We start from the raw sequence: 26,784 nt of genomic DNA on the forward strand, positions 1-26,784 counted from the left end.
CGTTACAATATCTTATAATTAATTTACTTCATTCGTTTATATTAAATGTTAGTATAAATAAGCGAACGCATAAATGCCTCTTATTTATTTTATGGGGACATTTCTCGGTAACAAAATTTAAACAAAGCGAAGGTTTTATTAATTCTTTTAGACGTTTTATTTTTTATTCTTTCTCATCTGACGTCATGGTGAGGCACGTAAGGCAGACAGTGTGGGACCGCTGCGTACATAAGCTCGAGGCTATAGAATTCTTATTGTAATATTTATTTGGCACTTGTTTAGGGCCATGAATGCCAAATAGGTAAGTTCTATGACCGCCCGCCTTCTGGTCGAATTGCTCATGCGTGGAACGAGGATATAGCGATTTGGTTGTGTGATAGTACTGTATATTACCTAATAATTGGAACATTTGCAAGCCACCTGGATCGATTAGATAGCGTGAGAGATTTTGAATCCGGAATCCGAGGAAATAAATTTTTACTGTTCTGTCAATGATCCGTGATTTTTTGTTGATTTTTTTTTCTCCCTTCACTGACATTTGCTTCGTTTTGTAACAGAAACGTCTGAATACGAATTCAAAACTTATTTAAAATTTGAAAAAATGTATATTTACATTCGTAGTATAGCATTATATCGTCTCATACCTATACATATATTTTATAGTCATCGTTTAGAAGACATCATTTTGTTATATATTTTTTTTCGTATGTATATATTTATATTTATAATTTTTATAATTAATAATGTGATAAAAAATACTTGTGGCTTAATCTGATGCGCCTGTTCCAATGCGAATCGGCGCCGAATTTACTCACTAAATATTGCTTAGTCGGAGAGAAGATAAATAAACGCAAATTGACTTGAAAACTTTATCTCACTACGAGTTCGAATATATTTTGTACTTTGACGCAATAATTATGACCGAGATTATTTGAATACAATGTAACACTATACTTCTGGACCTAAGATTAAATCAAAAACACTTTGTAGATACCGTTACCCTTTTTACCTTTTACAAACATGACAGCCTTTTCTGAGATTATGTTTACGGCATCTTCGTATTAAATTATATTTTCTTTTTAAAGCTGACCAAAGTTTTTTTAATTAGATGTTGGGAAATGCACATTTAAATTAAGTGAATTAAGAATTAATATTGTTTATTTACTTTTAACAAGGTACAACAAAATCGCTATTTACAACTAACTGAAAGAAATGCTTAGAAATTAATCATGTAATTACAATTTAAAGCTATTTAATAAAGTACTACTTCAAAACAAGAAGCTTTTGAAATGTGGATATACAGACGTATACTCCGAATATCCTGGACCATGAAAATAACAAATGTTGAGGTTCTGCGCCGAATGAATAAAAGGTTGGAGATAATGAGAATTGTGAAGGAAAGGAAGCTGCAGTATTTTGGTCACATAATGAGAGGACACAGATATCGGATTCTTCAGCTTGTGATTGAAGGAAAAATCGAGGGAAAACGCCGACCAGGCAGAAGGAAAATATCCTGGCTGAAGAACCTCCGTGAATGGTTTAATCTAAGTACTCGCTCTCTCTTCCGTGCTGCAGCTTCGAAGATTAAGATAGCCATGATGGTCGCCAACCTTCGTAGAGAAGAGGCACCGTAAGAAGAAGAAGAATAAAGTAGTTATACCAAATCAATCCGATCATAGATTTCTTGAAAGACAGTTTCAAGATAAAAGCAAAAATCTGAAGATTAATTATGAGTCTGAAGTTTACATTCATAGTCAGTAATGTGTGAATAAATAATTGCAGCCACAGCACTCATTAATAACTATTAATAATGTTTAATCTTCGTAATTGTTTACATTTTATTTCCAGACTAGGCTTATATGAAAAAAACTGTGAATGGTTATCGCTGTAATTTAAAACCTGTACCATAACTTTTTTATCTAACATCCATCTTACTGCAAAGATAAGTGCAAGTTTATTAAAACAAAAAAAAAAACGTTTTTACCGTTGAATACTCATTATCACCATATTTTCGTTCATATTTTATTTTGTTACAAACAATAAAATATTATTTAAAATGTGTATAAATATAAAAATATGTTATTCTATTGTTCGTGATTTACATAATATAAAAAATATTCAATTTATGGTGAACATATATATATATTAATAATTTTATACAGCGTCGACATGAGCGAATTAATAAACTTGTAAATAAGACTGAAGGTTGCTTACCTTATTTTCAGCAATAGTTATTATTTGCTAAATTTTTGTATACATATTTTTTAATATCTACTAAAATATCAAAAATTCCTAGACGAAGTAAAATAATTTAATCTTAATTGGCGTTTACATCAGCTCATTGTTGATAATTTAAAATTGTCTTAACAATGAATATCACATTTTGTTCTAGACCCCTAATTTGTATTGTCAAAAAATTCCCACTTCAATTCTCATCCATGTCAAGTGCACTTAAGTAATTAGTCCATTTTATAATGATTGTTTTAACTAATGCCGCCCAATTATTCTGCTAACTCCGACAAGGTCTCTGTTTCATAATTAAATGCCTTTATTACGTTATTTAAAATTATTTTAAATATAAAATTAACCGAAGTACTAGGTATTTAATAATTTCGTTGTTGTAAGAGATTCTTTTAATTTTCTATTAATTCAAACTTATATAATTTTAAAATATATAGTATTTAATACAAGGATTAAAGCCCGCGCTGTTGTCGGACGCGAGCATTGTGTTATAATTTCCCACAACGAAATTAAAAGTGAGAATTCAATCTCCAACGCCGCACGAACGGTAACATTCTACAGTACACTGACTTTAAATATTAAAAGTATGTGGGTATCGCTACATCCGGGTTTAAAAACCATGACCGAATCAGCTACTTGGAAATGTTTACAATGCTAAAGCAAGGGAGATTAAAATGGACGACAAGTCACTAAAGCCTTAGACGTATAAACCTCTCGTCATACGACAAGCTCAATTAGAAAACGTTTCCGGTCCGAGCGACTATATCATAATTGTTAGACATTACATAATTTAGCAAACAAAAGGCGAACATTTCAAGCTGTTTCTCTAGTTTATGTCCGCGAATAGGGTATTATGGTAAATTGTACAATTGTGGGCACGGGCCGATCGTTAGCGGTCGCGGACGAGCCGGGCCGACGACGTGACGTCTCAGCGGCGATGTCGCATTGTTTCAGTTTTATGCGTGCCCGACTGTAGATTAAACGTTAAGTGAAAGATTTATAGCGGTCATAGAGAGGCTAGTTTGTTAAAAGGAGAGATTTTTCGTCGAAGCGCTCAGGTTTCTTAAGAGTCCAATTTGTAGGAGCGCTTATGCGCTGTCGTGCTCGTATGCATGCCCCGCCTTTTTATTGCTGCCCCTAACTGTAAACAACTCCCATTCTCGGTTTGGTGAGTCCTAACTCGATCTTGTAATGTGACTGAATACCTGACTACCTATTCAAACGAATATGCTCATTAAAGTAAATAATGTTGGCACATAAGTGCTAAATTTACCCTTCGTTATCTTTAATAAAACTTATTATTTAAATAAAATTATCCCACGTTTAATTAAAATAATTAAATGTAAGACGTTGATTTTTATTTTGAGTATACAAAAGTGTGATCGAATGTAGGTAATTAAAACAAAGTCAACGACCTAAGTTAAGATAGTTTGTAAAACTCATAAAATTGGTCGGATTCTTACACTCACCAGTCTTCGCTTAGGCTTGATGAGCGGTCTGTTCTGTCCGTTCATCTTGTAGTAGAGTCCGCACGCGTTGCAGAGATAGTGGCCGGTGCCGTCGCGCCGCCAGAGCGGCGTACTCGTGGCCCCGCAGTTGACGCACTCTCGACCCTCTGTGTATACAATAATTACGTATAACACGACGCCACCAACACAATGGGAAAAATAATTAGAAAGTAATTTGTAAATTAAAAGCTATATTATGATTCAAATGTAATAAAAATCTATTTAGGAAATTTGTTTTTCGTCAACTTATGTGATGTGTATAGATAGATATGTAAAATGAAATTAAAACTGACTCATTTTTTCATATTTTTTACAAAACTTAAATTATTATTGTTATTATTGTTTTGTAAAAATAAATAGCTGAATAAATGATTGAAATGAAAATGATAAAAAAACAAAAAAACAAACATAAAAAGCAGTGTTAAAATCAAGTTCAGTCTCTTGAATGGATGATTTACCTGTCTCCTGGCAGGCTGGGAAGACGAGAGAAAAATACATTCAGAAACATTACCAATCAAATTTCACTATATACTTAAACATGCAAAATAACAATCTCTATTAAAAATACTCTAACATAACTCACAGCTCATATCGTTACAAAATGTATTGCAATTACTGTGAAAAATATAAAAATATTCAATTAACAAGGGAAAGCGAGCCAAGTTTCACTCGTGGAAAAATATCAAGATTTTTTTAACACGCAAGGAAAAACATGGAGAAAGTTACCATTTCTTATTACTTAAAGCGAATACCCTATAATTATTAAAAATACTAGCATAAACTCGCCAGCAGTACTCGGTACCTACGTTGGAGTAATAAGCTGATACAATATCGAAATAAACTAACAACAAATCTGAACTACACGTCAAATTGATAAATTATTATCACCGAAATATTTTTTAAAAGCCAATATTAAAATAGCGTAACATTGATATCAACGAGTTATATTTCATTCATAGTATAAACAAAAGCGAGTTTCTTAAAGAAAAAAACATTGCACAAACTGTCGAGAGCAATTTACCAAACAGAGCGTTAAGGAGCCATAAAGTATTATCTACATGCTAATTTTAGCTATGTGTAATTGTATTAAACGTACACAAGTTATAATTTCAAAGGCAAGCATTTCAACCGCACAACGCATCCGCATATCTATCTATAAGTAGGCTTATTTTAACTATTTTATATCATTTTTTTTCCTACGATAGCCATTAATCTAATCGGAAATATATAACATAAAATACTTTCTTAACACTAAAACATGCATCTATTTCATAAAAACATGCAAATATTTTATTAGGTAACCCCAGACGAGTGGCCCTCCGGGAGAATATTTATATGCGAAGACACTGCACGCTGTGTTTTTTGATCCTTCGTATTTCCTTCAAATAGTTTGTATTGTTACTTAATTTAAACTTATATTTCAATAAAATATTCACATACATATTCAGTTTTCGTTTAGAATTTAATTTAATCAAGACAACTAAACTGATCGTAAGATGAAATAGTGAGCAGTGTATACTCGTACCGTCTACAGATTTGTTTGATCATAAAACTTTAGAACATTGTATTTTTTACGCTAAATCAATTTCACATGACTCGATTACTCGCACAGGATATTCATAACGAAAACCAACCGCCCCTAATCTTTCTCTAAACTCGATTACCGAATCAATTATTTATCGAAATCGATTTAAAAACCCATTTAGTTCCATCGCATCCTTTCTTCAGTGTGTTTGCAGATTATATTTATAATAGCAATAGCTTGTATTTATGAAGACTAAATTTGCAAATTTTGCGATGTAATTTCAATAAATCTTTTCCGGAAATGAGTTTATTGGTCTAGCGACTTATCGAAAGATATCAATGCGCTGATAGTATGACGCTATTATCATAGTCCCCGGGCAGACGCCGTGGCGCACTGAATAAATAATGCTTCCCGCGCAGGAATCTAACAAGAAAGGTGAAAGTGGTTGAATATCAGACAGAAAAAACTCGACCGAGCACAGAATGTTTCTCGAGCTTGAGGCAATATGGCCATTTATCTTTTTTTATGTAAAACCAGATCACAACCGGCAATTAAATCGCCCGGACTTTATCGAAAACTTATTGCGATCGAACCGACAACTCACTTTTTGGGCTAACCCCTTATTTTTTGTACGTCGATAAAGCCTATAATTTGTTCCGAGATTTCTAATAAATAAACACCAATAACGATTATTATGAAAAAATAACAGGATATTACAAGTATCGTGGAGTTTTATGATAGTGTCTCTCACACGGAGACCTATCAAAATCAATAGAAACATCTCCGTTGATTTAATATACATTTGGAAAGTCAGTTCGACCGCAGGCGGCGGCTCATTTACTACTACCATCTCCACCGATACAACGAAATAAAACATATTACAGTTATTTTAATGTTTTATAGTTAAAGCGTTTTCTTCCTCCTATATTTCTGTAACAATATATACGTTAAATTCTTTAGACTGTCTAAAGTATTATTTTATTTCTGTTCTTGTTTTGACTATCGAGTGATCTAACGTCCGCCGCTCGCTCGCTGGACGTGATTCTGACGTAAAATAAAGATACCATTTAGTGCGCACGTAACGGTGCCTGTCCAGCTAGAGATAAACCTATCCTGAACGACTACAAGAGTTTGAGCAAAAAATTCCAGTGTTTGTTCAAAATTAGAATGCGGCGCGCTCTTTATTACCCGGAGTGACGCGCGGTCGTGACGCGGCAGTGCTACGTGACCGCGATAAAAGATTTTCATCTGCCATATTTACGTAGCCGAGTGGGCGGTTTTTATTTTTCAAGAGCCTCTGAGAGAGCGCACTCCAGCCTCGGAAAGTGCGCGCAAAGTTTTCACACGCCCCACTCGCGCTGGGAAAATATCCCATCGTGTCAACCCCGCTGACGCCACGACTAATGGATAGAGCTAGCCTCTCCAGAACTATCGATGCGTTCAAAATAAATGAAGACAGCCCGTTACTCCTCAATGAAATCACTCCGTAAAAACTAGTACATAGTCACGTATAACGCTGGTACGAAGCGGGGTAATGTAACTTAAATGAAGGACTAATTTGCTCCCGTCTACCGTGACGCGCTCTCTCGGCGCATCGGCCCATCAACACGTAACGGTGCGGCTATTTTGCATACAAACCATTAAATTATTGCTTAAAACTTATTCACTGTTGCGCCACAGTGGCTGTTATTATGCCTTAATTACAGGTCTGTATGCAAATAGAATATCGTATTGTAGTCGATGCTATTCGGTAATTTTAATCTGTATATTCCGCGAAATTAGTAGGATAGATTGTAAAATGATAATTATATTATTCTATTAAACACCAGCCTCATTAAAGGATGACACAGCGATACGGACCGCAGGAATAAAGTCATTTTTCACGGCGCCTGCACAGACCAATGCTGCAGTGCTCATATTTGCATTGGTTATTATTATACGGTCAGATAATTACGTGTGACGCCAATGCAACGAGCGGTTGCAACGAACCCTGTATAATTATACACATCGGTGATATGACGCGAGCTTAATAAGACGGCCGATCGTGCCCGGGAGGAATCTTTTTCTAGTTAAGGAAACTGCAAACGAGTAATGCCTTCGTGAGCAATGCATAGCAGATAAATATTCCGTTAAAATAAAACTTGTACCGATAGATAATAAAAAAATTACTACAATAATGAAACAAAAATAATAAAAGGTATACGAACTCATTAATTACGTACATACATACATGAAACTCATTTAGTCTGCAAGTACATTTTTATAATGAATTAATCACTGAAGTTCCGCCGAAGTCATATGCAAATTTGGAGTGTTGCATTGTATCCCACACTGTAGTACTGTACCGACAGACCGTGACGGACCACTGCATTGTTACCTGCCACATATTGTTAGGTACAAGAATATTTAACACAAAATATTCAATAGTGGCTTGTTTCCAAACAACTCGATTAATCTTTTTGTACTCTTTAAGAAATATCAAAACAGTTAATAACGAGGTTTTTAATAAAATTGATAAATTTATTACTGATCCTATCTTTCACTCGTTTTATATATACATAATTTTATATAATGTGTGATGTTCCTTAGTAATTTATTTTAATATAATAATAAATATACAACTATGTCAATAAAGTACCCTTCAAGCAATAAGCTACAGTTATATTTGACAAGAGTAGTAGAAAATTAAACAGGTATCACTATGCAGATGGTTTGTGAAATTGTTACGATATAGTTCGAACATAAAAGAATTGCACTCAACAAAAATAATAACCAAGAGAGCCGTCCCGGCTTCATTCCTCTTAGCCGCCGGTCCGTGGCGTACAATCGCACACACGTCTGGAAAATCTTCTCTTTATTATTTTTTATACAATTATAATATTTACATCGACAGCATAGAGTTTATAATTTCTTGATCACTTTTATGCAGTTGTGTACACATTTTTTTGTGAAACGTATGAATCTACTAATTGGTTGCGCAACTTTCCGCGAAACATCTTTGTTGCAGCAACACTACGTGAGTTGCATGGAAACAATCATGTCGTATTGTACCTACTTCGGATAGGGACAGTCGATTATGACTCATAGGACCTTTCGTTAAGAACCAGCGGCTAAAAGTGCAACGGACTCGAGATACGTTGCATTTGAATTATCGTTGAAACACGGGAACTGTAGTTTAAATCAAATGCCATTTAAGTGAACGTACCGAACGTATTGTTTTAGAAAGTACACAAATAAACCATTAAGAAGTTTAAATCTGGAATCGGTCCGATGTTGCTTATTGTGTTCTCAACTGTTATGGTAACTTTGGTGAACTAAACTAAAAGTAATATTATAACCGAAACGAACACTTCACGTTCACATGAGCAGGATATATTTATGTATTTAAAAAGTTTATCCGTAAGCTGTTCTGATATGATACTAACGAGATTAACACAACAATTGTGATAAATTGAACATTTTTAATTTCTTCTAAAATCCGCTTGTTTTATTGCACTACAGCGAGGTCAGATCGGTAACAATGGAATGGGCTACATCCGGGCAGCCGCATTATCATAATATTGCTTCCACCAATGAACATAAAACATAGAACTGCCATCATCCAGTCACTAATCTGACACTCGGGGCAAGTCAAAAATATAAATTAAAAATTTTTAACTTTCATTAAATTCTTAAATAATAATATCCGATCTCTACTTAACAATACTCTGTACTATTTCTGGTAGCCTTGTATTTCAATTGCCATATAAAATTCGCAATAGTAGATTGTTAAGTTCTAGCTTTTATGTAACTCAAACTTACTTCTTATTCTTAGTAAGAACTCATCCTGCACAGTTACATGATAAGAATTTCAAACTATTAAAAAAATACTCCCAAAGGTCTTAAGGCGTAACTAACGTACCCATTTTGATACTCATTAGAAATTTCAGATTAAATAACATTTCATTCTTACAAAATTATACGGCGAACAAAAATAGTTCTAAAAAATATTTAAAGTTTAATTCTTAACATCCCGATCGGACTCGATATCCAATAGATATCCTGAATGAATCGAACGAAGGGTTTCGCAAGTGTTTTCCTTGAACCTAGTTTCGAGGTCGGGCGCGTTTACTCGGAATTCCTTACAAACACACCTCAGTGGAGCTTAAAGGTGATAAACGAAATATATTATAGTAATCCATTTAACATTAACGTTTAGGTGTTAATATTTTAATATTTATTGACGTGTTTCTTACCAAAAATTATCACAAATTTCTGAATACAATCTAATCTTCTAACACAAATTAACAATAAAGTAAACAAGTCAACACGAGTACAAAAAATTCCTTTATAAAAACGCCTGAATAATTATTTTAGATATATAAAAATGTTTCTAAATTTGCATACGTTTAAAATGTTTGAACGTACCGCCGTGCGTCAGGTCAGTATCGAACTTGAACCATGTACCTAAGTAATTCTAAGTAAAACCTCATACATAGTTCTCGTGAATAAGTTATTGAATATCGAGTGTGACTTTAACATTTCCCTTGAACCTAGATTTGAGGTCGAACACGGTTAGTCAGACTAACAAAAGTTCACGTTTACGTACCTACTAATGTCGGAAACTATATATCAATATGTTTATAGTTTATATTATTATGCTGTAGACCGTTTATTAAATTAATATAATCAATATATTAATATAAGATACATGTATTCGATACTACCTACGATATCTTAAAATTATCAAGCTTCATTTAAAATCGATTTAACAGCAGGAGTTGATACATTTATTTATTTTTTTTTGTTTAATATTAATAAAAATTACGAGTATTAAAATTATAATAATAGTGTCGGTTATGGAATAAATGTGCTTCGTTCGACTCGTTATTCGGTGGCGTCATAATACATTTCGGTATATATTATAAAAATTCTTAACTGTTTATCAATTGCCAGTAACAATTTCAAATTATTCACCGCTTGCGCATTTATTTTTATTTTTTTACAAATACTGACAAGAACGAGTTTTCTCTAGAACCGGTTGATAAGCTCATTATATGAAATTATGACAAGCACCGCTATAATAAAGTTCAATATAATAAGAACAAATAAGGCGATAATAAAGTCGTGTTTATTTTAAATATTCTTTGCAACGACTTACAAACTCGATACAAAAATTATTTTTATAGCTGGTTGAACAGATATGTTATTCAGTTATGTGGGTGAAAAAATAAAATAAAATCATCGGAATCACTTAAATATTTTTAAATAACTCGGTCTATTAACATTTGCATAAAAACTAAAACATGAGACGTGCAGTCTCTAACAAAGTGCGCCATTACTATTCCAGAGACATTGCCGATGTAGTCGCGATCTATAAATCATCACATAATTCAATAAGAATGCGATTTCCGCCACCGATAACCGCCGTATGATTATAATCGCGAGACGGCTTATTGACAACGCGGTTCTACTTTTTCTATCGCAATTAACGCCGTCTTTTTCACTACGATTCTAATTATCCATGAGAAACCCATTAACGAGATTATATCCACGCCCGTGAGATCGGAACATGTTAATCAAAGTTGAATTTTCACAAAATATTGAATAACCATAATTGTGCTAAATTGAATGTTGGCATTAACGTGTAATGTAACTTTAAGCCGGTAATGAGAGACAAAAACGACCGCTTTTCGTTCTCCATTGTCACAACTTAACTATGAGAGTTATAATTACATATTTATGTATAAAATAAAGCGAGCGTAATACAATTACTGTTGAGTAATTCTCAGTTATATGAATATTCGTCATATTATTGTGCTGGCTTATTGCGAAAACTCGGTCCAATTGTTGAGGTAACAATAGTAGCATTAGGAGCAGAGGTTAGTGGAACAATATTACGCGAATCTAACTTTTAATTGCAACGCTTTTGATGTTTAATATACCTACACGAATTGATGCACTTCTTCTACCTGAGACTATTTCATTTCTAATGATCTGTTTGTGAGCTGATTATTATCTTAACTTATAGTACTATATCACAACACACTGAAATGTTTGTTTTTATTTATTCACGCTGTCATGGAGTATTGACTAACTTCATTTCCAAGTAAGTAGTATGTACTGTAAACACATTTAAGACTTTTAATTTTAAACATTTATTCATTATACCTTACTTTGATATTAAAAATATTAAACAAGTACATGTTTTACTGAAAAACATTTAATTATGCTTTAATTACGTTTCAGTAAAATGTTAGGTGCACAAGTTAATTAAAATTTGAGTCGAGATACGCTGATTAACTCTTACATATTTAAATTTAAAGCAAACAGAGATGAGCCAACGATTTCGTAAAAAGTTGATTCAGAAGATTGTATTAAAAATGAAATAGTAATCCACTTAGCTGTATTCGCATAAAAACAATGGCTCTACAATTAGGTAATGGGAAACCGACGCTTCGAGTAGAAAATATTATCTACTTGTTGACAACAAATAATTGCATCTAAAATTATTCCTTTTAATACAATAGGAACATGGGCGTAGTATATAGTATCCTTAATGTATCGTCAACCGTAAGCCGTACCTAAGTATATTGTATGTTTACTACATACCTACTGTAATTTCTGACTCAAAAATATTATTTATAAAGTATATTTTTTTCTTCTAATATTTTTCTTATCATAATAATAATGTAAAAACAAACAATGAGTTAGTTAGTCAACTATACCTACCGTTTTATTTATCCGAAATTTAAATATTACCTACCTTACAACTTAATATAATTTGAATTTAAAATTATTCATTGTTATGAAAATAAATTATATTTGTATTTTTAGTATTTATCAGGGTTTGAAACGGCATAATATTTCGTGAGTACATTATTCATATCTGAATTAATTAACGCGACTGCATTTTGAATTTACGTACTATTTACACAGACAGTTAAGGTCTAACGCTAGGTCATAACTTTTTAAAGTGTTAAATTCACATACAGAGTAATATCAAACCTTAATGTACAAATAAAACAATACATGTTAGGTCTTGGTCAATTAGTTTCGTTATACTGTTGAATATAATTAGATTTTTGTTAATGTATATATAATGTTAGTAACCTCCACCGTTTTAGCAGTTAAACCAAGCGTTACTCTCGTGACACCATCAAGAAATCACCAGTGCAACCACGCTTATCAGACCACATCGTATCCTCTATAAGAGTAATCGAATTGAAACGAAATGAAACTCTATTATTATCAAATTAATAATCGCGACTGATGAGGCTCCGCACTGAGATACTTATTACAGCTACTTTAGCGGTACCGTTCCGTTACTGTCCGACAGAATGGATTGACTGTTTGATTGGACTAGTTAGTAAGTAGACATAGATTTTGAAACATATTTAGATCTGATGGAATAAAAATAAGAAGAGAAGTAGTAATTAGCCAAAGATAGAATTTTTTTATGATTGATAAATTAATATTTATATATTTGAAGCTATTTAAAGATTTTCAAAGATCTGATACGTGATCGGATAAGCGTAAGGACATGTAAGTGAGTGCGAGCGAGGTCAGTGCAGAGCGTACGGTCCGCGCGGACTCACCGGCGCTAGTTCGCGTCTTGTTCGGTCGCGGTTTATTCTGCTGCTGCCCGCTATAACCCTTCCCCTGGTAGTTGTAGTAGTCGCCGGCGGCGGCGTTGTACTGCGCGTTGTATTCCCCAGAGGGCTGACTCTCCTGGGGACACGAGTCCGGCTGCGCACCTTCTCGTTGCTTGGAGGGCGGCGCGCCCATCATGGGCTTAACGTCGCCGCAGAGTGGCAGTTCTTGTTGTTGTTGCATGAATGCGACGCTCATCGCCGTGGCGTGCGCGACGGCCGCCTGGTAGTCTTGCTGACCCAGCGCCGCTGCGGCGACCGAGTCGGGAGTCGAGTCCTTCGGCGGCGTTGGAGGAAAGGAAAATAGGGGATGAGGATGGGGATGTTGCGCTGGAGAGAGAGGTTTGTCTGCGGGCGCGGCGTCCTGCTGGAAGCCGCCGCCCCAGGCGCCGCTGCCCAGCGCTTTCGAGTCGAGCCAGGGATGCAGCGGCGTGTGGAAGTGCGGCCTGCACACCTGTCCGCTACCGCCACTTAGCGTTCGACCTGTATAAAATTATAGATTAAAAACAAAATGATACATGTTAAACCAGGAAACAAAGTATTTATTATGATTAAGCATGACAATGAAAACTTTAAATGAAATCCGAAAATTATAAACAAATTAGAAGCTATGTCCAAAATTTGTAGCCCTAAGCAATATGAGCACAGCTGACAAAGATCGAACGATAGCCGAGTCATTGTCCGAACTAGCCGTCATTAGGGCGGACAATTTGGAGGCGTTACGACCCGCCCGTGATACCGAAATTAATATCATTTGAATCCAACAACTCTTTCACACGACATCTCTATTCTTTTAAATTAACATGACCATGAATATTCTAAGCTTTAATGCGTATTTGATAAACAAATAACTTCTATTATACCGCGCCGGTCGCGTTGGTTGCGCAGAGAACAAAGGCGGGCCATTCCGAAATATTACAAAAGTAGTGTCACAACAACGGCCAATTAAAATAGTGGGCCAACTGGAAATTTTATTAATTAAATACTCAGCGTTAGCCTACAAAGCCGTGATTTGTTTCGTATCATATGCACTTATTTATATAATAAGAAAAGAAAATTGTAATTATTTTACAATGCACGATGGTTATTTCAAAACTTTCCGACATAACAAAAACGTTATAACAGTAATATTATTGTAAGTCATATTTACATAAATCCAACAAAATTTTAAATATAACATTTTCTTCATCAAAATAACTGAATAGTTAAAAAAGGATGTGTCAATACAATGTTACTAGCAGACATTTAAATAAAACACGTATACCCACAACTTCACCCTATTTAATTTACTCAACAATTATTATTTAACATTGAACGCAAACATATGTACTATGCTAGGGTAATGATAATTGTTCAAGTGAAACCCGTGGATTGGTGGAAGTACACGGGGGGAGCATCCCTTGTCTATACCCTTGTTGAATAAAACAGGGTAAGGATTTCACTCTATGGTCGGCCCGCGGCGCACTGCGGGTAACTAATAGTTAGTTTATATCGAAACGTATATTTTATTTCACATCGATATAAATCTATAAATAATACACTGTATTTTTATTACAAAGATACGTATTAAATAATATACGGCTATACAATGTATTTCTATATAAAATTGTTTATGGAATATATTTATTAATAATATTATATTCACCAAATGAAATATATTATTTATATAAAATTAACTTATTTTTAAGTGAGATAAATATTACTCACCAAGCATAGACGGGAGAAGAATTAGAACTAATTTAACAAATTGAGTAAAACCACTCTGTTACTGAACAAATTATTTATATCAATCTTAATTGGTCTCGATTTGTTATCTTAACTACATTACTTATCTAAAATTAACTAACGCGACTTTATCTAAACGTTACAATTACGCTTTGACCGTCCGAAATAAAAAGTTAAATAAATCAAAGATCATCATCATCATCATCACTTCAGCCTAAAATAGTCCACTGCTGGACATCAATGGTAAGCAAGTATGTTGATTATATGTGCAACTCAAAATCATATATATTAATAGGTGCCTACGCTAAGACTTCTTTGACCTGAAGGTTAAGATGTTTGCCTCCCTTTTTAGGAAAAATCTCACATTTGCTCCACTGAAATTTTATACCATATTATAGATAATTGCTTGCTCTACCGGCATCCATAAATAAAAAAATATTATTGCTTTTGTTTTTCTAAATTAATAAATTATTAAAATTATATATATGACGGCTTTAATTTTGAAACAACGTCAACATGATTGACGGTAGGTAAATTTTTTACTTATTTAGTGCGAATTATTCGCACGGGTATTGCTAGCTATATTAATATTACCTATGTATATTTAGCTTTTTATTAAATAATTTATTCGATATTTGTAGATACTCATCCCTGTTTCCCTCCTTTGTGTTATATTACGAGTTTAGAATTTAATTCAATCCGATTTTTTCGACTTCTTACCACAAATTTTAGTATCTCATTAGTACATATTTTAATGAAATGTTCAAACAGTATCTAGAAATTAAATATTTACAAGTGATGACTACTATCGACACATCATTACTATGGAAATCGTGTTTGTTTAAAGCTCATCAACGAATTGTTGACATTATAGCCTACACAATAAAAACTGGGTCTCACGTGTCCTGTTTGCAATGATCTGCCCGCATCGAGTAGATCCAGGTGCCGATCGTTGCGAGAGATTAAAAGATCCGTATCAAGGTGCCCGTAGTCGAAAAAATGTGAATTTAGTATTGCTCCTCGCAATGTTAATTAGTTCTCGTGATTGACGGATTTTAAGAGCTATTGTGGAACTTTTTCTCGTTTGAAATGACATATTGACGAGAAGCACAAGAAAATTGACAAAAAACATAAGTAATTTTCTTACTTTTATTATGATGCACGTTTCTGAATTTCGACTTTCAATTGGTTTTCCTAAATGTTTGACAAATTAAATATTGATCGTCATTGCAACGAACATGGAACAAAACAATTATCAGTCGCTAGCGTCACTTTAAGCCTCGTACACACACAACGTTTTGACAGCGTCTACGACACGGCAGCCACCCCTCGTTGACAATGCCACCAACGATGGCACCCCGATAACGTATGAATAATTCCTATTATCGTGCCATCTCGCCACATGCCCTACCTGCCCCTTACCATGATGACAAAAATCAGCGAATGATACGAAATAGGACTCGAACAAAAATGTATTGATGTCGTTCGCGCGTGAAACCTAGTACGGGAACTGCCGACGCTTACATTAGATTCTTTATATTCATCAGGCCAGCTAGTTTCCGTCATGTGCCATATATGTGTGCTAAGCCTCGAGTTCATTGGCATTTTATATCAGAATTAAAAAGAAATTAGGGTAAATTTCGTACCACAGATAATCACTTACAAGAATTCAATTCAATTAAATGTCCCAGAATCAGAGATTACCTTACTTACTCACCAGTGGAACACAGCAATGTTTGAAAGCAGTATTATTTAGCCGTGATCTTCTGTAAGATCGAGGTACTTTCCCAGTCGAGCTGCTCCAATTTGAACAGGATATTTCTTACTATGCCTTACCTCAGTTAGTCAATAAGGAAGTATAATTATAATCAATTTTAATCATACAACTTTGCAATGAAACTAATTGAAGCCAATACATAATTAAATCGTAAACCAATCATAGCAAATTCTCACAACCGGCAAACAAAACACCGGAATTTAACCCCAACCCCTGCCCCCATATCCCCGGCAGATGCAGCCCGAGATCTTATCACCGCACCGCGCCACAGGGCACTGAAAGTGTTGTTCAAATCGACGCTAAGTTCATACGTAACGGTTTTTGTTTGCTCCCTTCTGATTATTTACAACGTTACTATCGAAAAAGTTACATGACTACTACTTTTTTTCACTATTAATAATATTTCAACAACAATTATTCCCTTTATCGCTGTTTAGCACATGAATACTTAGATATAAGTATATTCCATTCAAACTTTCAACATATATTTACTTAGCTTTTACGATAGTCTTTATCGTGAACACACCTTTACCGAATCGACAGTAAAAACGAAACGTTATTACAAATTTAAATTTATTAATAATGCTCTAAAAACAAGCAATTAATAAAAATTATAAATTAATGGATATCTTTGACATATATTTCTTTTAGACGAATGAATATACAGTAAACATGATTCCAGTTAAATAAATTCCTCTGATATGCTTATGTAATAAGAACTATGCAATATATTACATATAATCATAATTACATTATACACGTATATATATAAAAAAGCTATATCCCAACTGTACAAATAACTTTCAATAACTTAAAATACTTTTAGTTTCTACTTAATAAAATAGGCAAAATTGATTGATTAAATTTCGTTTACGATTTATAAAACTATTTATGTGGTGAATGTACAACGCTTTAATTTACTAACATTTTTATTATTCTCAATATTTTAAAGGCGTGGCCCGATATCCAGTAGGTACCCTTCTTGGCTTCACGGTGCACATTGCGCACGGTGAAAATCACCCTATTTACCTTATTACACCAAAGCTTTTGTACATACAAATACATTTTACAATATTATAGACGTACAATTAGACTTTCGAATAATTATTTAGTATATTTTCAAGTTTGAAATAGGTTCCTAAATATGTCTACATAAACCGAATTTGGCACAATTTCACATTTAGGTTAATAACCTAATGATTTCATTGTATATTTTCGATGTACAAAATAACGTTCGCGGTAATGAAATACATAAAAAGACAACGTAATCTTTACGCATAAATAATTAAAATTAATGTCATTAGCGCTACAAATTGAATAAAATGTACGAAATGTAGAAATACTTTATCGTGAGAAACTTCCCAGCAAGCGCCAAGGCCATCCGGGCAGCGTCGTCCAGTCTGCAGCGGTTTATTTGCGCGGTTACGGCTCCGCATCCGAATGCGGCGTGCGTGCCGGCGCGTGTGTCGCCGTCGTCGGCTTAACCATCACGCACGCGAACTTATCCCTTCCAGTTATTGTCTTTAGCAGTGTTATCCTTTGTTCCCGTGACGGATCATTACGTCCGTCATCGGCGATCCCGTAACCCTTATGCCGTACGTTGTAAACGCTACAATTCCCCGACGTGCGTCTCTTGTGAAATGTCCGACGTGTTAGCGAATGATAAATGTAGGCGTCAGTATCGCGTATCGGATCTCGCCGTTCGCACGCCGAATTAATTTTAATTTATTGATCGTCGTATCGACGCCAAGTATTTTAGGTACCTACTAAGGCAGTCCAGCGGTCGTTTATTTAATGACTATTAACAACCTTGAAAAAAAAGTTAAGTCACTTTATCAATTGTCTCTAATTTAAACAAAAAATAAAATAACCGATGAGAAATTATCGCCGCTGTTAACAGCGACGGGCCGTCAAATATAAACGTTATCGTGAGTCGCAAAAGTTAAAAAACAAACATTGAATCAACAGACAACATAATTTATTAAAATATTCATCTATATCGTGAGAATTATGCAGTTGTTAACACAGGCGTCGTTATTATTATAAGTAATTTTTAATTTATTTGCTCTCAACGACTTCGATAAGTTTTTCTATTAAAACATTCGGAATACATCACTAACACGTGTTACTTTAATAATAACAAATGTTAAGATTAATTTTGTCGAATTTACATAGGTACAGCGAGGTTAAACAAGTATAAACAAGCGTAACATTATTATACTTTTAAATATTATTATTTTTTATCAATACCTTTAACACATCTATAATGACTTTATTAACATCCATTATTAAATTGAAAGAAGATAGTGTCTGTATTGTAGTTAAATACTTAAATTAGCCGCCCAATTTGGCGGCTAGCCCTACCATTGATTAACTTTATCCAACAAACGCCTAATGTGTGTTTAATTTTTAACAGTCTGTATACTGAGTGGCCGAAAACAATTGAACAGTACAGGTAGAAAAATTCAGCTAACTGGCTCCGTGTTCTTCTACTTGTATTTTTATTTGTGTAGGATAGATCTATATCTAGTATACCTAGTGCTATTAGATACCAATCTGCCATACCCAAGTATAACTAAATTTTTAACAACAGCTAAATATTTTGCAACGGCATATAATGCTATTACAAATTTTTAACCAAAACTTATGTAATCGTCACAGATTGATGATAAAATTGGAATACTATTCTAGTAACAAAATTGCACATCTGCGTGAATATCTACTTTGAGCTAGCATTCAAATGGACGGGTTTCTCAACGACATTGACTTAATAATAAAAATGTGATTGATAAATAGACGCCATTATATAGGTAGCATAAATTATAACGAATCTTTACAACTAAAACTAAATATATTCAAAATTAAAACACCATTAAGAATAATTTACATAAACCGTATTATCTCAATTCAAGCGAAAAAATTATTTATCATATTGATTAAATTTATAAACTATTTTTAATACACATAAAAAGCCTATATGAACGATTTCGTAAAAAGGCTATTAATAAATTAACTAAACATAATTCAACGAAAAGTCAAATATACAAAAATAGTACCTACCTATTTGCAATTTTTACCTAAATGGGCTTTTATAATTACACTAGCTGACCTGGCAAACTTCGTATCGCCTTATTTTTTTTCTTAAATATAATAATTACATATATCAAAACAAAATATACCCTATCTTTCAAGTTGGATCAAACTGCACACGGTGTGCAAATTTGATTAAAATCGGTTAAGTAGTTTAAGAGTTCATCGCGGACAAACATTGTGACACGAGATTTATATATATTAAGATAATAAAGGTATGTTAAGTTCAGAGTGACATTAATCGATAAATAATCATGAACATGCATCGAATAGATATGTAGGGGTGGACCGACTGGACTGACTAGTAAACCACTCTTTAGTTTTTACTTCACATATCTTAGCATAAATAAAGCAAGAATCAAAGAAATATGTGGATAAAAATGTCGCTTCTAACGTATGCACAAATGTCAATGTCGTGAAACAAGCTTCCAAACACATTTAAAGGTAACTTGCTAAGTTTGCTTGCTAGCACGTATCAAGCGATTTACCAGTAGGTACATTTAGGTACCACAGACTATTGTCAGAGCTCCTAAGCTACGCCACACATGTAGTCGATATCATTTACATTTGTGTAACCATTATGCGTCGATTCAATACAAAGTATCCTTCTAATTCTTATAAGTGTTGTACTTGTACACCCAAAAAATGTTTTACGAGGTGCACGGTCGCGTCACGAATGGTAAATCGGTCGCCCGGGCGGTCACCTCACGTTACGTTTTGATTGGATTATAATACCATTATATTACGATTCTTATTATTACGGTTGGCTACCGTGGCGTGTGACAGGTGAGGTCGGGAATAACAACTAGTGACGGCGAGCGGAAGAACGCTAGCCCCAACGACAAGCCTCGCGCCGATCGATTCGAGCTTGAGCCCGCTTAATATCCGGGTTCAATTTCACTAGTCGAAATTCAGGTTGTCGAATTCGCAGCAATGAGAAATTTTAATTTGGCTCTGTCAAATCATCAATTTATTCCGTTACGTAAGAATTCGTAACTTAGATAAGACTTCCGTTTCATTAATCACAAATATAAGAATGTATACTAGAATACATCCACAAATTATATAATATGCACGCTAAGTTCAATATTCGATTTGACAATCTGCAGTGAGCGCAGTGTTCGAAAACAACAGGAGCCGTTAGAACGAACCGGATCATGCCGAATAGTGGAGTTGAGTCGTCGTGGGTGTCTCGTAGTGATTTATAGTTCCGTATCGAGGCTATAAAGTTCCTATACACATAACGCGTCGTTGTTAATAAAGATGAATTGTGAAACGCTTAAAACAGCGGGCAACTGATCAACTAACGATTGTTTTGTAAATTGGTACGAAGAAACTGGTTTTTAATAGACGCCGCTTCGCATTCACCGTCTCTTTACTACCTACTATATTAGATACATGTGAACTTTATGGTAATCAAATCGAATCAACTATTATTAGTGTATTAAATGGTTTATATTGTGTTAAAATATCATATTACACATAATTTATGGTACATATACTTTCACCTTATACGTTTTTACAGTGTCTCGATGTTCTTGTGTTACAAATTTATGAAAACAAGATATATTTTTAACAATTTCTTCTCAGTTGCAACGGCGCTGGCGAGCATTTCTTTGCATACAGGACGTGTAATTTTAAGTACACGCGCCCTGCATACGCAATGCGTCGCCGCCCGTTGGTACCCAGGGTGGGTACATTGTATTTTTATTTTCTTACGAACCCATCACTTCTCATTAAGTGGCGTTTGGAGAATAACTTAACATCGCTAATGTCCGGACACGAATTTTATTGTTATTGCATTTTAATAAATTTCATTGTTTGAAGACTTGTCAATGATTCTCTTTCATTTCCGAGTAAGGAAGGAAGTAGCATCACATATGCTTGTGCTTTCTGGGAGAGTTAAAACATTCCTTGAATAAATTTCGATTCATATTAAGACGTTGAAATGTTATTCAAATGGTAATGTTGATCTAAATCTTCAAACATTGCATGAATTTAAAAGCTACCTACGAATTTAAATACCCAAAGACAAAATTTATTACTTTACATCAACAATATTTAGGATAAAACTCCTGAATCTTGAGCGTTAGTTCCAAAATATTTACGACAGTTTCGAGCCTATATTTTTCGTAAGGTAGCTTTTCGGACTAGTCAAAGTTGCTTACGGGCTTCTGATATCAATAAGCAATCGGGCAATCAATATTTCGTTTTCGGATCAAAGTTCGGCGAGCTCGCTTCAGACGGGGTTCATGGATCCGTAAAAATATCTCATAGCGACCGCGACCGCAGCACGGGATATGTCACGCTACACTAGTGATTCACTTGATCAAACACACCGACGCTTTGCGATGCCGGCGGCGAACGCGCAGCCTAGAAATACTTCCACTACACTTGACTCGACAGCTAAGTACCGAATGGACTAGTTAATTGTTAATATTAATATGATCCCCGCGAGTATAATTTACATCATCTAGTATTTATACTCGTTACGAAGGTGAAGGACATTTTACAACTATTTTTCTCCTTTACAAATAAATTGTTGCTTCTTTAATTTAATGTGAATTCAAGAGATTCTCTAAAATAACAATATAATATTATAATAATAATATTAACACAAAACCTATTCAACAAAATATAAGATCCTCTTATAATTCTATGAATATAGATATCTAATTTTACGACACACATTTACGTATAGTGTTACATATTTAACCTTCGCGAATATAATGTTCTATTTAACATACAGCTGGCAAATCTTCAAACTATAAACATAACCATTAGAGGCTTTGGTTTATTGTTCGTCGTCATAGCGAGTAAGTAACTCAGAGTGGCACTAAGAAATCTAACTCATAGCCCATTTAAATTATGACAATAGGCATCTGACGTAGAGCAGCTATGGCCGAGACACGACATGGGAAGAATATGAGTCGTCGTAATCATTTCAATAATTAATAACCGCGTGCTCACGATGTCTACCATTAAATATGATCTAAGCTCTTGGCTTTTCAACGTCGAATCCGGTAAATTGTTTTTACGATAGGATTTATAGGGTTACACGAATAGCGAAATTACGTAGCTGGCTAACGTCTAGGTCTCTCTGACCCCACAATCTTGACAATGGCCGGGCGAGAGACCGAGTGTTCCAATAATAATGCCTATAATGACGGCGCCGGCCGGCAGCCATGGCAACTTACATAACCGCGTGACTTGCGCATTACGGTATCGGGAGAAAAATACGAGTACGCACAGGGACGGAATGACAACACGCGTCCAATTTTACATAAAGACATCGTACAAACGCACACAGGCACCCGTCTACATACTCGTAATAATGTATTAGTTAAATAAATTATTTTTCAAAGTAATTGCTAATTGAAACGGATCAGGAGAGGTTTCTAGTGAAAGGAGACTTTGATAGACTTTCTAAACGTAAGCTGTTTGTTTAAATATATTCTTAAACCTAGTTATTTTTAAATGTTGTACATAGAGATAGCAGACAACAGAAAGGACTTACTTAATAATAAAATGTAATTTAAATGTCAAAATAAAATAAATATGTACAATAACAACATAAAAAAAAATTAGTTTGATATTAATTAAGTGAAACGCCAAATTTACGTCCCACTTAATCTGCCAAAATACAGTATTAGCTGCGAGAGACATCAAGTCACATATAAATGTCCTTCGTAATTAACACTGTTTGAGCAGAGAGAAAAAAAACAAATCTATGACATTTTAAGTATGATTTTCGTATTATTAAGTTCGCCTCTGTACGTACGGTGTCTTACCCGCTCGCTGGTCGTCAACAACCTATAACTTAATCCGGTATCGACTTAACCAGGTTTAGCGAGCACCAAACTATTATCCATTATCCTAGAATCAATATTTGATTTGAATATAACCCATTTTAACATAATTACAAACTTTAACCGAGCACAGAACCAAGCGCTGAGAATTAAATTACACTATTTATGTTAATAATATATTTCTAGGAATACTCGTGTACTTTAATAATAAATTTTATTACCAGATATAAAATTACTTAATTATAAAACCCTGTAAAACGGTACTAATAATGAGGAATTTAAGCAATGTGTACCTACTTACGGAACAATGTAAACCAAATGTCAACTTATAAATATATGCACCAAACTTAACACAGGTGGAACCACATGGAACGTCTAGTTGCGTCTATACTGTAAATAACAATCAATGAAAGTAATAATAGGTTACACTAATTGAAGAGCAAAAATAATCGGTATACGTAACAAACCGTTACAACAAATTAAGATCTCGATACATCGGTAATTAGGCCTTAATACACAAAAAAGGTAATAATTAATAGTCTCGTATGATAAATTAAATAGTGTTAAAATGTAATGTGGCAAGAGAATTCGCTAATGTATCTATATCAGCGATCATAGCTAATAAATCAGCCTTACGACTTACTCGCGGACGTAAAGCGGACATATAATCAATGTTGCCATGAGCTGACAGGTTGTAGCAATCGTCACCCGTGCCGACACTAACGCTATGTACTGTCAACGTAAAAACTTTAATTATTACTATTATTTCAATTACACAATCTAAATACCAAATACTTACTTAATATTTTACTATTCTGCTGATGTTTACTAAGAGAAAGTTCGTACACAAGTTACGATTACTATTTACTAATTACAAAATGGAAACTAAAGGCCCAAAACGTTGTAGTTGTAAACATAAACTTTCTTATAAAATTTCATAAAGAATTTACAATACTATATCATACACAATATAATTTTCATACTGAGTAAAATTTAGCGTAGCTTATTTCAAGATTCAAATAGTAATTGGTTTAGAATTTCAAACTTTAAAAATAAGAATAAAAATAGTTCCATAGTTTTAATGGAACTAGAACTTGCGTGACTCACCACGATCGAATCCTTTGATTCTGAACCTTACGTGAACCTTATTAAACGTTTGTTAGTATTTCATGTTATCTTAAACAACATAATATTTCAGTCTCAATACATTCAGTCCAAACATTACAATCTGTTTACAGATTAACTGATAATAGTTTAGTCAAATAATACTAAATAAAGCATAGAAAAAAGATTAGTCATTAAATCCATAACACAACTTAATAAAATAGAAATCACAAAGTTTTTACTATTACAGTAAAGTATTGAACAGTAATATATTAATTTCCATTTTCGATAAGTTCGCGCCAGACATCCTGGTCTCCATCAAATCTTACGTAGATTGTCGGTCTAGCGGGCCGGAGAACGTCCCACATTGCGTTTGCCATGGCGCGGTCTCCACTCCAGGACACATCTGCTCCAACGCCATCGGTCCTTCGACACAGATGACCAGCCCAGTGCCACTTTAACTTACTTATTCTGTGGCCTATGTCGGTTACTTTCGTTCGTTCGCGGATAGTCTCATTTATAAAAAAAAATTAAAAAAATATATTTGCCCATACACACTCATGAAATAAGTTAACAAATAAATCCTAACACCTGCACCTACTCATATCATGAACAAAACCACATAGCACGACTAATAATTCTACTCGTAATAGATTCCACGTTCGAGTACGTTCGAGTTCGAGTTCGAGTTCGTATTTTTTAATATTAAAATGAAACAGTTAAGAACTGTCCGATATTTTATTATTATTACGTGATTTGTATGTCTAGTTGACACGTTGTTGAAACATTAAAATGTAGTTTTACATTATTTATAGATTCAAACAGAAAAAACACAGTTTTATGACCGAACATAAAATCAATAAATCGAACGTTTGAATAGGTATGTATAATTAAGTATGTTTAATCTAATATAGCTTTAATAATTTTTTAATTTTTTTCTCTACATCCTCATGATCTATAAAATATTTTGTACAGTATTTTTTGCTAAATATTTGATGACAAGTATGTTCAAATACAGCAAAATTGTATTTTTATTATATCATTTATTACTTTAAAATATTCATAGCAAATTTCGATAACGATTACGAAGATCGATGCGGCCTGATAGCACGTCGCGAGCGCAACAAAGACAAATGCTGGTAGCTTTACACAAAGGTATGAATGAATAGCTCCATTCTTTACGAACGGCCTGTAATGAGTCTATGTAGGGTGCCCGCTGGTAGCCAGCACAAAGCAACGTCGTATAAATCATGGCTCGCCAGGAAATCATTCATCCTTAGTAATGTGCTGCGAAAATAGCCTTCCAGGCAGAACGACTCGAGCGACGCTAACGCCCTCTGCCCTAAATGTTTTAACCTAGAAAATATAGCGTAATGAAAACATAAATCGCACTTAAGCGATTTCAGCAAGGTGTCGGGCGTGCAGTACTCGCTAAATATTCAAAATTCCATACGTTTCGTAGCAATAGTGAGGTGTGTTTATTTATTTAAAATTTTCGCTCATTATAATATTTGTCTTGACACATAGCCAAGGTTTCAGGTTTCTTGTTAGAGTTAAAGTTCACAAGCTATATTGAAACGTTAGACTTAAATTATCAATTTGCATATAAAGCGCTCTTCGTATGTCTGATTCATGTCTTCTTAATTGGACCGGAATACTTTTATAATTAAGTTTTGTTTAAATGGAAGATTATTTTTTTTTAAATAACTGCTGCTTAAATCTGAAGTTACTCAGGGGATGTTAGGAACCGCAAAGCGACATATGACAAATCGTGACATAACCACCGACTCATCCACACCGCTTTAGTGGCAAATATATAAATACGGCCACGAAAATATTGAAACAAACGAAAATCGACCTTACGACGACGCAACAGACGTTTCTATCTTGATGTTTAAACGTGAACTGATATTAGAGTCCTTTTTTGCCTGAACGCACACGAATTCTTGTGGCCGGGTCGCATGTCTTCGCTACCTTCATCCATCAAGCTCTCCGCGCATCACCTTCATTGTAGCAATCAACCGGAAACAGGGACCCGAGACTCCAAATTGGACCGAGATCCTCAAATAAATCCCAGTGTAAACAAAACTATCAATCTTCCAGTACATAATTCGACAAAAAATAGTCCTCAAACCGGTTACATAAGGACAAAGTAAACAAAACGCCTCAATATTTTATGCTACCTTTAATAAAATCAGAAATATAAGTACCCGTAAAAAACCATTAAAGATATCGTAACAAAGTCATAAAATTGAATTTATCTCTAAGCAACCAAATCGCAAGTAGGTAACACAAAAATATCAGATAAAGTCATCTTTAAGAAAAAAGTAGGTACATATTTACATTGCAATATTATTTCAGTAATGTCCAACAT

General features: G+C 34.2%; 1 protein-coding gene across 1 annotated transcript in view; it reads right to left on the reverse strand.

Moving 5' to 3' along the window:
* LOC123654597 (GATA-binding factor C-like) overlaps positions 1 to 26,784 on the reverse strand; it is a 79,729-nt gene that overhangs the window by 42,624 nt on the left and 10,321 nt on the right. The window contains exons 2-3 of the mRNA XM_045590493.1: positions 12,852 to 13,388; positions 3,705 to 3,856 (exon numbers count right to left, since the gene is read on the reverse strand). Of these exons, the coding sequence (XP_045446449.1) occupies positions 3,705 to 3,856; positions 12,852 to 13,388 (689 nt within the window). The remainder of the gene's footprint in view (positions 1 to 3,704; positions 3,857 to 12,851; positions 13,389 to 26,784) is intronic.

The sequence above is a fragment of the Melitaea cinxia genome, chromosome 6 (assembly GCF_905220565.1).
Source record: "Melitaea cinxia chromosome 6, ilMelCinx1.1, whole genome shotgun sequence".
Lineage (NCBI taxonomy): Eukaryota > Metazoa > Arthropoda > Insecta > Lepidoptera > Nymphalidae > Melitaea > Melitaea cinxia.